Below are 15,380 nucleotides of genomic sequence, written 5' to 3'. Positions count from 1 at the left end.
AATTCTGTGATCGAATAAAAATCAATTAAACGATTAAATACTTCGAATCAAACGATTCGAAGGATTTCAGCAATCGCTCGAAGGATTTTTATTCTATGTGTAAAGACTTAGAAAATGGTTGTAGAAGGTCCCCATAGGCTAACATAACACTTTGGCAGGTTTAAGTTGGCAAAGTATTGAAGTCAAAGTTTTTTTAAAGAGACAGTACTTCGATTATCGAATGGTCGAATATTCGAGCGATTTTTACTTCAAATCGAAGTCGAAGTAAATTCGAAGACGTAGTATCCTATTCGATTTTTACTTCGAAAATTCCCTCGAATTCACTTCGACCCTTAAATCTGCCCCCTTATGTCAGAAATAGTGATTATATGGGTTCACTCGGAAAAATAAAATCCATACTGGTAAATCTTTGGTTAAAATAGAGAGACCCTGACACTGCAGGCTGAGTTATACAGGGAACTTGTAAGGAACTTACCTGGTGGTCTAGTGGGGGGACGGCAGGGACGCCTGCCTCCCCCTCGACGGGGACGCCCGTCACGACGCGCTGCTTCTGTGCCGGCTCCCTAGCGCATGCGCACTCTGATTTAAAGGCGCAGGCGCGCTGACGTAGTGACGTCAGCGCGAGAGGCGCCAAATTCAAAAGAGTATTTAAAGGGCATTCCTATAGTTACCATTGCCCGTGATAGGATTTGTTCCTGGTGCTTTTGAGCTTGTTGCTATATTCTGTATCCTGTTTTTGACCCCTGCCTGGCTATTTGACTACTCTGATTTCTGGATTCTGACCCTTGCCTGATTACTGACTACCGCTTCTGATTACCCCTCTGATTGACTTCCTAGTTTGACCCTTGCCTGCCTGATAACGTTTACTCTCTGCCTGCCTCGACCCGGCCTGTTCTGACTACTCCTTTGCCTAACGTCTTGTACTGCGATCTTCTGTCCAAAGACCTTGCCTTACTGTCGTGCCCCTCTGCCTATCCAGAACCCTCATCTTGCACCTCTCGTTTAAGTCCAGGTGGCATCCAAGTAAGCCGAGGGCTCCTCCCGAGGCCCAAAGGCGGTCACACTACTGGTGAAGCACGAGCCGTGACCAGGGTGCCTGGTGTTTGTTCTGGTGTTGGGTGCCGACCGTGACAGAACTCTAAGTATCACTCATGTGTTAGAAGGGATAATGTACCCCCTACTGTAAATTATAAGGATATTAGAAGTCACTGAGGAGTTCTGTGACCATATAAAGACACAAGGCTGCAGGCTGAGTTATACAGGGAACTCTGAGTATCACTCATGTATTATAAGGGATAATGTACCCCCTACTCTAAATTACAAGGATACATTGTTTGTGACACAAACAACATGTCTTGGCACTGTTTATAACTGATCAATATAATTTATGGCTTTCATTTATCATAAAGGAAAGACCCTACCGATCTCTTGTCAGTGTCTGTCCCCTGTTGACCCTGAAGGCAGGCTGTTAATTTCTTGTGGGTGCTATGGGTGACCTGCTTCACCAGCTCCAGGCGCTTCTCCACCTGCAGGATCAAGAAAGACTTATAAGACAATCTAATGTGCTATATAACAAGAATAAAAAAAAAAAAATATTATATATATATATATATATATATATATATATATATATATATATATATATATATATATATCTATCATAGTGAGAATTCTGATTGATATGTTTGGATTGAAGAACATATTAGTATTCAGCAGCAGGTGAGCATTGGCCAGTCTTGGATGTGCAGTCTTTTGATGTACTCACCTGCAATAAGTCTTCACTCAAAACCTCAGTCTTCTCAGCCCTAGAAGGAAATTTTTTTAGAATGTTAGAGATTTAACAAGGGTACCAGTGGTGCAGCTCTTACATATACTATACTATGCAGAAGGCCTTTTACTACAGGTTAGAGACCACGTACTTGGTGGGGTTAATGTTAGGAACTGTGCGGGTATGGATGAAGGTGGGATGTTGGATCTGTGGGTTTCAGGTTCCAAGGTAGGCTCTGCCGTCGCCTTTCCTCAGATGACAGGTTTATAATGACATCACTTCCAATCAATGATGATATCACTTATGGTTTTATGGTACATAGGTTGCAGATAAAGCAGTTCTAGGCTGGACTGGACAGCAGTTTAAATGGCTACAAATGTGGGTTGCGGGTCAACAAGCACTAAGTGGGAAATGGTTCTGATGGTTCTGGTGGCACAAAAGCACAGACTAGTCTATGGAGATAACAGGGGTGAAGAATCAAGCATGGGCAGAGCCCAAAGTGTAAAAAAGAGAAGAAAACTGCCATGTTTTAACACTTTGCACCCGTGGGATAAGTGCTTACAGGTGCAAGACCTGCACTTTCCCATGAGGAGAGGGCTGCGGAGGGATGTGGGGATGCTGTCTCCCCCCTTTAGGTCTAAACCTATAGATGTATGGTTGGAAACTCACTGGGTTACTTGATGAAGGGAGTTGTGTACCCACCAAAATGTTGTGCATTTTTTCTGGTATGTCACTAAAAAACACTATCCCAGAATTTGATTTTGCTGGATGCAAATTGTCACAATTGCCATGGTCAAACGTTTAAGAGATGCACCACTGCTGAAATGGTTGGGTTAAGTGCTGGGGGTGCTCCTCAACTTTCTTTTTTTCACTGTATACAACAGCTTTAAACTATACTGGACTTGAATGTACCTGCCTGGCAGTTAATATACAAGCTATAACCTTTGATACTGCTATAACATTGCTTAGCACACATCAAATAATCCATCTATATACACAAGAAACCAGACTTGTGACTTTTGTACCTATAATTTCATTTACACTTACTGTTTATTTTAAATTTCAAGTGTCCTGGCAAGCAAGCAAGCAGCACTGGTTATCACATGCAGAATCCTGGCCTCACCCACTTGCAGATTAAAACTATTAAGATTACTGGATGCAAAACGAATTTTATGTGCACAAAACAATCTTTGATATTATATTATATTGTGTAAAGGGAAACAATAGGCAGCTACGCATATGTATAAATAAAATTATACACAGAAAGAATATTCTGGGTACAACATAAGCTATAACCTCATAGGGTACTGTCTTGTTTGTAATCCATCCATGCAGGAAAACCAACACACTGAATGCAAAATAGTGGAATATACAAGATCAAAATGCAGCTTGAACTCTATTTTCTCTTGTGTGACTCTTTGTGGGGATACTCAGATAATCAATCACAAGTAACTCATAAGTATCACAAGTATCTCATTGCTGCCAGGTCCCTCTTATCTAACACCTCTTCTTGTTTAGGGCCAAAACAATATAGAACATGCAGAGATCCCCAGGCCTGGGCAGCACGAGGAATGCTCTCTTTTATACAAACTCAGTGTGCCGGCAGCAGACGGAAGCCGGACATTTCCACCAATTGTTCTCACAGCAGCAGCAGGTCAAAGAAATGGACACTAAGGAAAATCCCATTAATCTGTAAACAGCAACAGGTCTAGAGGCTCTCCCAAATGCATGTGATAGTGTGACGCAGGCAGGGAAAGTCTGCTCCATATACAAGTTCAGGGAAAAGCTAATGATGCCCAAGAGACTGGCTTCTGCAGGTGAGGCAGGTTACCTGGGGTAACAAGCATTGGAATCAGCAAGTGCATCTGAGCATCATATCAATGCAAGCACACAAGATTACTGTTACTATCTGTCTTTGAATATCAGTGTACATGGTTAGGATTTCAGCTTCAAATCTACTTTAATAAAGCATTATTACAATGTTCGACTGGAGCTCCTTGGGTCCATCACTGAACCTGTCATGTAAATGTAATAGGGGCCATACTCACCTAAGAAAGGACTGATGATAATAATCATTGACTGGGGCCTACCAGGGCATCCTTTGGCACACCAGTCCAACCTGGCCTACTTATTTTCTACAAGGTCATTTTGGGAAATGTAGAATTGGCTACACTCATTTGGCCTTTCATAAGTCAGCTTGAAATGCATCTCACTGGCAGCAGCAGGGCCACTATTGGGCTGGGACAGAAGGGTATGAAGTCAGGGGTCTTGTTACAGAGGAGAGCCCCAAGAGAGGCAAAGGTCTAGTTAGTGGGCTACAAAAGGGGTGTGGTTCATGGGAGAATCAGTGGGCATTATAGGGGCTTCAGAGCATTGCCTAAGGCAATACTAATTTGCCCTGCACCTTCTTTTAACTGGAACCCCTCCAGCTCCTCACTGCTTATCACCCACCCCTTGACTGTCACTCACTCCATTCTTTTTTTCCCTGTCACCAGTCTGACAACCAGAGCTGTGCCCCCCCCCACTGCACTGTTGACACGTGTCTACTAACCCTACCCCTAGTTTCGGTGGGGCTTGTTTGGGAGCCTGACTATGCGTGGAATGTAGTAGCCCATTTTTTTTTTTAATTAGGGCCCCATTTTACTCTGTAGACAGGTGGTAGACTAATAAGTGGGGTCCCCTGCTAAGTAGTATGGGTCCCTGTGATTTCTGATGGCTGCATGGCAGCTAGAACTCATATTGTTCAAAGAGCTCAGACATAACACATGCAGTGTCGGACTGGCCCACCGGTATACCTGGAAAACTCCTGGTGGGCCCAGGTGTCAGTGGGCCCTCCTGCTGCTAAACATTTGGCCTATTTCATGTTCATTCTTTATTTCCATGAGAACAAAGGGGCTAAATAGATGAAATAGTATATTATAGTATTGTAAATATGTAAAGAAAAGAGACTAGGACAATATCAGTTGAGTGAGGAGAAGAATAATAACTGAGAGTGGGCCCCTGGTCTAAGGTTTTTGGGTGGGCCCCTGGTGTCCCAGTCCAACACTGAACACATGTTAAGTCACATAGCATACACAAGTCTGATTTCTGGGGATTAACAATACAGACAGCAGGGCCAAGAAAAGGTCTGGGGTCCAGGAATATTGAGTACCAAGTATGGTCCAGTTTCACTATATGTGAGTGGTCTTCTTCTTAAAGGTCCAGGGCAGTAAAACTTTATTATTATTCTGCAGCAATATCTGTGCTCTGGCTCTCTGGTTTCTACCCTACCCTGTTTGTGCAGTTGTTAATAAAAGAGAATCCAATGTATCCAAGCTTGTTACATTATGCAATGAAACATTCCTTGTGACTCACAGCAATGCAAACTGTTGGATTCCTGCACTACAGATACAGAAAGCTTTTAAATGAATATCTGCTTAAGAAAATGAGGATTTTAGCCTCTGGACATGGTGGCAGAGCTTTTTACTCGACACAAAAAAGAAGCAAATAGAAGAAGCTGCATTTTACTGTGAAGAAGAAAAGGAAAGAATCACGCAGGGTCTGAGAATATGTCCCCCCCATGGGGAAATCCACACAACATATATTAAGAATTCCTCCTTCTCTCATCACAAAACCCTACAGCAGGACTGAACAGATCACTTCATGCTCATTATGTTTAGAAGAAGCAATACAGCTCCATTCTTTCCTGTAGTCAGCAGTGAATCAGACTTCTCATGTGCTGTGGAAAGGCAGAACTAGGTAGGAACCCGACAGTGCAAAGCAACCTTCAAAAAACTGACAGATTGTGCAATTGAAGAAAAGGATGTTTATAAAAAAGGGGTAGCTTAGAGGTCATGCAATTTAAACACGTTTAAGCAAGTAAATATAAAGGAACCTTTAGATAATGGCAATCTATGGAGACTGGAGGAAAGGAGAATTTGCCAAGAGCATAGGAATAGTTTCTTTAAGGACAGTCAGGATATAGGATTTCCTTCCAAGAGAAAGGGGGAATGAATGGTGGGGGATGAAAGAAGCTTTCCCCATCAGAATAGGGAGGGTTTCTTTGCTGTAAGGGCAGTCAAGTTATGAAATTCCCTAAATAATCTATAATGCTTGTATACTGGGTTTTATTTCAAGCTGTCAGGGTGCCTAGATTTCTCCATATATTCAGGGTGATGCTGGGAGTTGAAGGTGCAGGTGGAGGGCCTCAAGTTGGACTTCTTTAATATATGTAGTATATGCCCCCCCAGCTCAAATGGGCAACCCAGAAGAAGATACTATACAAATAAAAGGCTATAAAGGGAAGCAGATCTGTATGTAGCGCTCAGCCCCCCCCTATTTGCTGTTAGAGCCAGTGTCTCCAGTGCTGTCACATTACATCAGCTCAACTAGCCGTGAGGCAAACACTGCAGTGTCCCTGCTCTATGGCTCATTGCCGTGTGCTCTCATGCCTGCAGGAGAATGGGGGATTGTAGGAAATTCACAGGGATTGGGGGGGGGGGACTGTGTGAAGCTAAGCGAGTGAGACTGAATGTCACCATTCTGATCCACAACTGTGCAGGGAGGGGGCTCGTCCTACTGACTATAAGGGAAATCTTACAGTTTATAGTGACTTGATGTGCTGCCATCATATAGGCATATTCTTTCTCTTAAACTGGCTCTTTCCCATTCTGTACCTCACTTCTTATTGTTTCACGCTCTCCCATTCTCTACCTATTTACCCTTTCTCTTTTGCTTGACCCATCTTTCCATCTTCTCCCACCCTTTTATTCTCCATTATCTCTTCCTCTCCACACTTTTCTCTTCCTTTTCTATTCTCTACTCTTCTATTCTCCCCTCTTTACCTCATCTCCCACCCAGGAATCTCTGTTTCTGGCTCCAGTGGTTGCAGCAGGGTGAGATGAGGGCAGATGGGAAAGAGAGATCTGTGACTATCCATGTAAAGGTGGCCATACCCTGGACAATACACTTGCTTGGGCATTGGACTGATCAGCATGTGGATCAAATGGACAGATACTGTGCAAGTCTATGGCAATCTTTCTATTGTTCTTTTTGCTTGGCCCAACAGCTTTACTTGTCAAATATATGCATCTGCTAAATGTTAGTAATCTGGGTGCAGAATAGCAAGTGGTGTTCAATCCAAGATCCAGTTCTAGTTTTAGGTGCCTGGATTTGTAAACATTGCATATATGTGACTGTCTATTTAACCAAACAGAAGAAAGGGTTTCTTCACTGTAAGGGCAGTAGGGTTATGTGATTCTCTAACAAAAGAGGTGAATGAGTGATTCATTGGTGTGGAGGAAAGAGGATATTGCCATCAGCATAGGAAAGTGGTGGGGAGGAATGAGATATCACAATCAGCTAAGGAAAGGTTTATTTACTGTAAGGGCAGTCAGGTTAGGGGATTCCCTACAAAGAGAGGGGGAATGAGTGATTAATTGGAGGGGGAGAAAAGGAGATTTCACCATCAGCATAGAAGGGTTTCTTTACTTTAAGGCCCATCAGGTAATAGGATTCCCTACTGAGAGAGGGGGGAATAAGTGATTAATTGAAGGGGGAGAAAAGGAGATTTCATCATAAGCATAGGAAGGGGTTACTTTAAGGACAGGTTATTGGATTTCCTATCAATGTGTGATTCATTGGTGGGGGAAGAAAGGAGGTATTACAATCTGCATAGAAATGGTAAGGTGGTTACAGGATTCCCTACAAAGAGAAGGAGAATACGCTCAGATGTAATACCATTATATCCAGCAAAGGTGGAGCCTATATTAAAGGGTGGTGCATATGCTTGTCCTGGGAGGGGTATAAGCATAACAGGTGGAGATTACTAACACTCTGTTGTCAAGGGATGTAGCTGAAATTCCCAGTACTGCCACAGGAATGAAAAAAATCTATAAACAGGGTTTAATGCAGCACTGGAGTCCCAGGTTCCATCCCAGCCAGGGCACTGGAGCTCCACTGGGCAGGAATTGATGAGAATTATGTATAATTTGGAATTGGATGTATGGAATCATGCATATAAACAATACAGAATGATACCAATAAGAATATACAATTAGAAGTAAATAAAGCCCAACTGTAAATTGTCTTTGAACCTCTCATTTAAGGCCATCCTTATAGGTAGCACAACCCTCATTGTGTATAGTACTAGAGAGAGGCAGGTGGCAGTTTATAATCTGGGGATCATGATATCTGATGTTGCATTCTTCCATTGCTGGGCTTGGGGGAACTGGGGCCAGAGTCTGAAATAGGTAGGTAATGGGGGTCTGGAGGAGAGAGGGGCAAGGGCTTTGTGTATGCCTAGTGCTGGAATATTGATACATTGCTAATTTTGTTTTGCACCACCCCAGTTTGGCATTGAAACTGTAGATGTGGTTTTTAGGGTCCTGCCTATCCTAGCAACTAGGTGTCTGTTTGAATACCAAAATGATTGCTAGTAAGCCAACAGAATGGAAATACAGACAATATACATCAAAATGTCAAAATCATTGCCTTTAGCCAGCAGGGTCTATGTTTTTATTCTGGACAGCAGCAAAAGAGAAATAATCCAAACAACTGCAAACTAAAGCAGATTACTTGCGCCTCCAATACAATCATTTCTAAGTGAAATCCCCCTTCTTACACACCCTTCAGTATAATATATATCCAACGTGTAGCTAATACACAGGGATACAGAGTGCTAGCATGACTCCATACACTCAGACACAAGCACATTTGGCATCAAGCCGTTATGGTTTGTTTGCAAACGAGGGATTGCACATATCATTATTTAATAGCTTAGTAATGACACAGGCATAATCAATGAATCACAACCTACGTAACATGGCAATGCCGCCCATTAGAGCTCTTTTCTGGAGTCAGTGCCCGGATTTCTAAACGCACGCCGCCAAATTCCACACAAGCGCCACTAATTTCCAGGGCCAATTATTGCTTCAGCAAATCAGAGCCAAGCGAGATGGCAGCTCAGCCTTAATTAATTGGCGATAAGGTTTGTTTCTGTGTGTCTTTTCTCTGTAATGACTAGAGGCGGCTGGAACACGGAATGGGAAGGATCACAAACGGATGCCACAAAGCCTGGATAATGTGCAAGGCATATATTCCTTAAGCAGGCAGGGCTCAGTAGAATCTGGGTGCCACTTACACCCAGGATACATACCCTTATCTAACACCTGTCTTCTATTGGCCACACTATAGGGGTACATACCCTAGCAGCATAGCATTAGTGTCTGCAGAGCATAATCACTATCAGACTCAGCCACCACAAACACAATGATAAATCATTACACTAATGCGCATTTGCATTTCTCCCACCAGCTTTAATTAAGTGTAATTGAATTAAAAGCCCATAGCCCACCCCTCACCAAGAAACACCTACAATCCCCATGCCTTGCCGGCACATAACAACATGCACAGCTGTGCTCTCACAGAGAATGGACTCCACAATACTACAGGATGCCTTGAGTACAACAACGGTGTAACTATGGCACTTACAGCTACATCTGCCCTGATAGGAAGGGCAAATACAAATGACCCAGAGACAGTAGCACTGCAGCACAGTTCAGATGGGACCCTGAAGCCATCCCTAGCAGAGGGAGTTTTGGATCAATAGTAATTATATGTCACTGGAACCTTCAACAGCTGCGTCCCAAGCCTGGGCTAGAAAAGGCCTGTCCATCTGTCTCCCAGAGTATCCGCTGACACAAGGGGGAATCACAGGCAACATACAGACACTGCATGGAATACTTGTCACATTACTATAAATCATTTGTGCTGTACTTTCTAGACAATGTGGCTGCTCCTAGCAATACGTTTTCACCATTTATACAGAAAAGGAATGTTCTTTGCATAATCTATTTCTTATTTAAGTAGGATTTCCATTTTCCTTTGGGGGAAAGTATTTATTAACATTTGCACCAGGGCAGTAACAAGCATTTTTTGCTTTTAATATTCTACCTGCAGCAAAGAAAGCTAATGGTACTTAGGGTTCATTCAGGGATGGGGTACATCTGAACTCTGCAAAAAGTGAAGGGATCTGGTCAAATCCTGAATTAGGAGAAACACTTGCAGCTTAATCCAGTGGAGGAGCTGGATTCTTCTACAAATGTACAGACAGTCCTGTGCATGTGCTGAATGGCAAGAGAAGGGGGCAAGCGGAGGTCCAGGGCCTAGGGTAGAACTCAGGCCTGAACTTGGATTCAAAATAGGCCCTAGCATTTCAAGCACAAAGAGGCCCAGACAGCACATCACAGGCCCACTAAATAGAGAGTGTATGGCATCTTACAACAGCCCCTCTGGCATTTGGCAGAATCCAGAATCCAAAGATTGTTGGCAGCACTGGATCAAAATACAGCCCTGCATATGTAACTCAATTTATATGTTATTGCATATATAGTGATAGGACCAATAACAATGAATTTCTGGAAACAGCCACAAAATATTCAGAGTTCCAAAAACAAGATGCTAAAGCCTCCGGCGGCCACAAGGTCACAAATGTTCCTTTGCCAAAATAGCTCCAGAACGGAAGTCTGGGGGCGAATGCAGTTAAAACAGCAAAACTAGGCCAAGGGCATCCTGCAGAGAAAGCTGCGTGTGAGTGGATGGACCCCAAGGAATCCATTAGGCTGTTGGGCTTTGCTAATTCTGCCCCATCTTGGGTAAAGTAAGGATGTAGGGAAGAGCAGCACTGATTAATGGGGTGCACTGTCATTATATATATAGATGTTACTGCTATATGTTGTAAAGCCATCTTTCCTCCCCTACCTCTTACCTTTGTTTGCTTGCTTATTTTGTAGGGGTTAAACATCTATGATACTATAGACTGGCATGCTAGAGCAGACACATACACTCAGAGTGCTCAGTAAAACAATCCTATAAATATGATGCCCTGATTATAATATGTGCTAAACAGTGTACTTACAGCTTATATTCCCAGGAGGAACCAGGCCAGCTAGTCATTGTCATGCAGGGACTAAAGATGGTCCTGGGGCTTTGGGTAGCAGGAGATGCTGTGCTTCAGTAGACAGGGGAAGCCATACACAGCACTACCTGCCCCCCCTACATAAAATAAGCATGAATGGATAAACAGCCTGTCTATGAGGCAAACTTCCCAGCTGGGCATTCACTTACCACTGACACAGCATATGGCATCAATGCACTGTACTTACCAACACCATGACCCAGTAAAGCACCATAATGCAATGTGTTTATTCATCACAGGAAACAGAAAATACAAACCCTAGTAAAGCCTGGGTTCATTCACTTTTTAATGGATAGTATTTGCCCTAACACAATACTCAGCATCTTCAGAAACACGGGCAGAACTACTGGGGGGGAGGGGGTGACTGCTAGTAAGCTGCCATTGGCTGAGCTCCCCACAGGTAATCTATGCAGTCAGCACAATGGGAGGCAGTGCAAATGTTGCACCAGGACCCACAGGGGAAAAAGATACATTGAGAAACCTTCTGTAGAAACCCCACCCCCATTGCAGTTACAGAAAAGAAACAGTTAATCCATTGGATCTGGACAGAATTTTCAAATTCTCAAATTTAATTTTTATTAATCTCCATCACATCTACTGAGGGGCTAATCCATGTATTGCCCATTCTTTTGCTTTCTTTCATCACTCCTCCCTCAAACTGCAGATGTAAGCCTCTATTCCCAGCTCCCTCCTGAACTCTATTCATTTCAATGTCATTTTAAAGCCAACACTTTCCCTTCAACCAAAACCAGTGCTCAAAGTGTGGTCTTTGCACTGTCACAATAATCTCCTTTGTGCTGCTAATACTTCTCCCTGGCCAACTAAGCATTCTGCTGACCTTTCCCACTATGAACACAATATGGCATTCTCCCTGGGGCTTGGTTATTTCTTGGCCACCTCATATAGTCATATAGATACCTTCCTTCCCTCTTTTGTAGTTTAGGACAATTGAAAGTAGGGATAGTGAAAAGTTTGCTTTATAGGCCTCATAATAAAAGCTTTTAATTTTTTAATTGGATCATCATTGTTCAACCACTAGATTCATATACAAGGTTTATCTGCTGGGGTGTAATTGTATCTGTAATGTTAGAACTTGCTGCTCTCTAAATTATACTCCTTTGCCCCACTGAGAAGCAACAAATAATGGAAAAATCTGTCTGTTAGGGGGTTTCTAATCTGATGCAAGTAAAGGTGGCCTTAGACGTAACAATTACGATCTTTTCAAGAAAGATTATTTGTTTCAAAACACACGTGTATAACTGAATCGTCAGATATACAGATTGAAACAATAGAATTCTACCTGTATCTGATGATTCAGCACTAACAATGGCCGATGTTTGGGTTCCTTCAAAGGCACCCAATAATAATTTTCCATCCAGCCCAATCGACGAGCCGACCGATATCCAAGTCTTCTTCCGATATCGATCAGCACTTTTCCCGACCTACATGCACTAAATATTGTACGAAAATTTTTTTGTACGATATTATCTGTGCCTCTATGGCCACCTTAGGACAGGACTGCTGCTTACAATGGGTATCAGTATCTGTGTCACTGTGACAGAATGCTCTGTTATAAAGAAAGCTAGAATCTCAGCCATAAAGCAGGGCAGGACTGCTGCTTACAATGGGTATCAGATAGGATCTGTGTCACTGTGAAAGAATGCTCTGTTATAAAGAAAGCTAGAATCTCAGCCATAAAGCAGGATAGGACTGCTGCTTATAGCTAGAATCTCAGCCATAAAGCAGGACAGGACTGCTGCATATAGCTAGAATCTCAGCCATAAAGCAGGGCAGGACTTCTGCTTACAATGGGGATCAGATAGGATCTGTGTCACAGAGAATGCTCTGTTAAAAAGATACAAACTGAATATATTTCCCTATGGCATTACTAAAATGACTATGACCTTTCCCGAAAAAATATACGCTAATATCAAAATCACATGCAGCCACCAAGGAATTTTCATGACAATCATTACATCATCATTTCAGTATAATCTTACCTCACCATCATCCTTTATTCATAGAGCACCAAGTAATGCTGTGCTTCGCATTAACTTATAACAGTAATACAAAAGGAGGTTACAGAATAAACATTGGATTGAAGCAGTGAGTATGTAGCAAATTAATGTAAGGGGACAGTCACACAGCTGAAAAACAGAAATAAGCTGACACTGCTGGGTGTGTGGTTATGTGGGTTGGGGTATAACTGTGATAACTTGCTGGTGTAGGTTGTGCAGGTGGCGGTGGAAATGATTGGAGGTCCAATTGATTAAGGGGACATGCCACCCAAGAATATGAATATAACTCTCTCTATGAAAAGCAAACATATATGACCACAAGTGAGGTTAAACTGCAATGGATGTAAATGTTGGATGCACAGATGGTATTCAGTTAAGGTACTTGTGTACAGATGCCCTTAAGGCCTATGTACGAGGTGAATATATATCACATATTACACAATTAAATTCTCAATACAATTCTGAAATTGACTCTAATGAAAACGGTAACCGTGGCTGAAAAAAATATATGTAAAAAAACATCAACCCCCAAATGCTGATTGACTGGCAAAACACGCAAGCCCAACTGTTGGTGTTGCAAACTGAACTAGTTAAAAAATCCACCCTATACAATGCTACAAATGTTCTGGAGTGGGGTGACAAGTGCAGCAACGTTCTAGCACAGTTAAGTAAGGACGAGGCACAGAGCACAGCAATTCCAGCCGTTAAACAAGCGGATGGGTCTATAACCACACATCTGCACAAGGTTAATGATGTCTTTAGCCAATAGTATACATTCCTATATCAAACTAAGCTTACAATAGGACTGGCTGAAATAACAGAATACCTTAAGTCAATTGACTAGAAGCCACAGACAGATTAGGACTTGAGAGTCCGATAACAGTGGTAGAGGTCCTAGAGGCCATACAGCCTTTCCCTACTGGAAAACACCAGGCCTGGAAGTTATCCCCATGGAATGGTACAAGACATTTCATGCTTTGCTTATCCCACATTTTGTGAAATTGTACAATGGCATCCCTACCTGAGGGGGCATCCCTACCTGATTCAACATTTGGGGAACAAATAATACTGTTGCCAAAAACAAGAACCCAAGGGAATGTGCCTCTTATTGGCCAGTCTCGTTAATACATTTTGATGAGAAAATAATGGTCAAAATCTTAGCTTGATGCCTAAACCTAGTTATACATACTATAATAGCACCTGATCAATCGGGTTTTGTACCAGCCAGGGCCACTGATATTAACCTATGACGCATCCATAAAAAAAGAATATTGATAACGAATAATAATGCAGGCGCAAGAGTGATTGAATCCCTAGATCCCTAGATGGCCATACTTGTGAGCAACACTGCACTTCTTTAGGCTTTAGATCAAACTTTGTGAAATGGATTCAGGCGCTGTACAATTCACCTGAAGCTACCATAAGAACTAACCTCAATATATCACCACCCATCTGGCTGCAAAGGGGGTACAAGGCAGGGTTGCCCCCTCTCACCACTCTTTTTGCTATTGCAATGGAACCCCTGACGATTAGAATACGACAAGCTGATAACATCGCTGATCTCAAATTGGGGCATTTAACCGAAAAAATATAATTGTTTGCTAATTATATGCTTCTGTACCTCGCTAACCCCCACTCAGACCTAGAAGCAGCTGTTGCTACAATAAATACACACACCCGGTTCTGGTGGTGGTTCTGGTCTGAAATTAAACTGGCGAAAGTCAACTGTGTTTGCTATAGATAGACAACCAGTACCACTGTCACCACTACCAGGCGGTCTACAATGGGATGATGAATTTCAAATACCTAGGGGTGATAATTCATCTGGATACCACTACATTTGTGGAGCTAAATATAGAACCCCTCATTATACTCTTAGAACAGAAGGTTAAGGAATGGATGCAACTTGCAATATCCCTAATGGGCTGCATTAATCTATTTAAGATGGATGATCATTCTGCCAAAGTTCCTCTATGTATTCCGACAGACCCACCATAAGATACCTCTTAGGGTTTTTCTCTAGACTAGATCAATACTATCTCAGTTATACTGGAACTTCTCCAACCCCAAAATTAGCTCAATGAAATTGCAACTGCCCATAGATGCGGGAGGCATGGCTGCCCCTAACATGTTCCATTACTACCTAGTGGCAAAACTAACCACAGCATGGTGGTGGGCATCCCCAACCCCAACCCCTGACAATCCGGCAAAACATCTAGAAGCACAAATCATACTTTCCTATAAAGCACCCAAGAACCTGTTCTATAGAGGCTGTACAAACACAAACAAACAAAGTAACCCTGGAAACAATTCCAGATCCACAGTTATGGGCCTCCTTTAAGATAAAATATGTGAAAGACATTACCCACGATTCAAGCCTAAAGAATTTGGATAAGCTTAAGCACACATATGAACTCCCTAACAATATGTTTTTCTGCTATCTCCAACTGAGAAATGCGTTACAAGCAGAGTTCCCCACTACTCCAATAAACACCATGCCTGAGGATCTATCTCACTCCCTCGGTACTGCAAAAATCACTATCTACCTTCTACGTTGATTTGATCTGGGCTAATGACTGTAAACTACCTAGACTTCTAGATCAATGGAAGAAGGACATCCCCACACTAACCAAGGATA

General features: G+C 42.5%; 1 protein-coding gene across 9 annotated transcripts in view; it reads right to left on the bottom strand.

Moving 5' to 3' along the window:
- arhgap44.L (Rho GTPase activating protein 44 L homeolog) overlaps positions 1–15,380 on the bottom strand; it is a 60,336-nt gene that overhangs the window by 28,832 nt on the left and 16,124 nt on the right. For all 9 annotated transcript variants that reach the window (XM_041576243.1, XM_041576240.1, XM_041576244.1 and 6 more), the window contains exons 2-3: positions 1,766–1,805; positions 1,422–1,526 (exon numbers count right to left, since the gene is read on the bottom strand). In XM_041576243.1, coding sequence (XP_041432177.1) covers positions 1,422–1,526; positions 1,766–1,805 — 145 coding nt within the window. The remainder of the gene's footprint in view (positions 1–1,421; positions 1,527–1,765; positions 1,806–15,380) is intronic.

The sequence above is a fragment of the Xenopus laevis genome, chromosome 9_10L (genome assembly GCF_017654675.1).
Source record: "Xenopus laevis strain J_2021 chromosome 9_10L, Xenopus_laevis_v10.1, whole genome shotgun sequence".
Lineage (NCBI taxonomy): Eukaryota > Metazoa > Chordata > Amphibia > Anura > Pipidae > Xenopus > Xenopus laevis.
The sequence above is the reverse complement of the archived record's forward strand: the minus strand, read 5'-3'. Positions and strand labels throughout refer to the sequence as shown.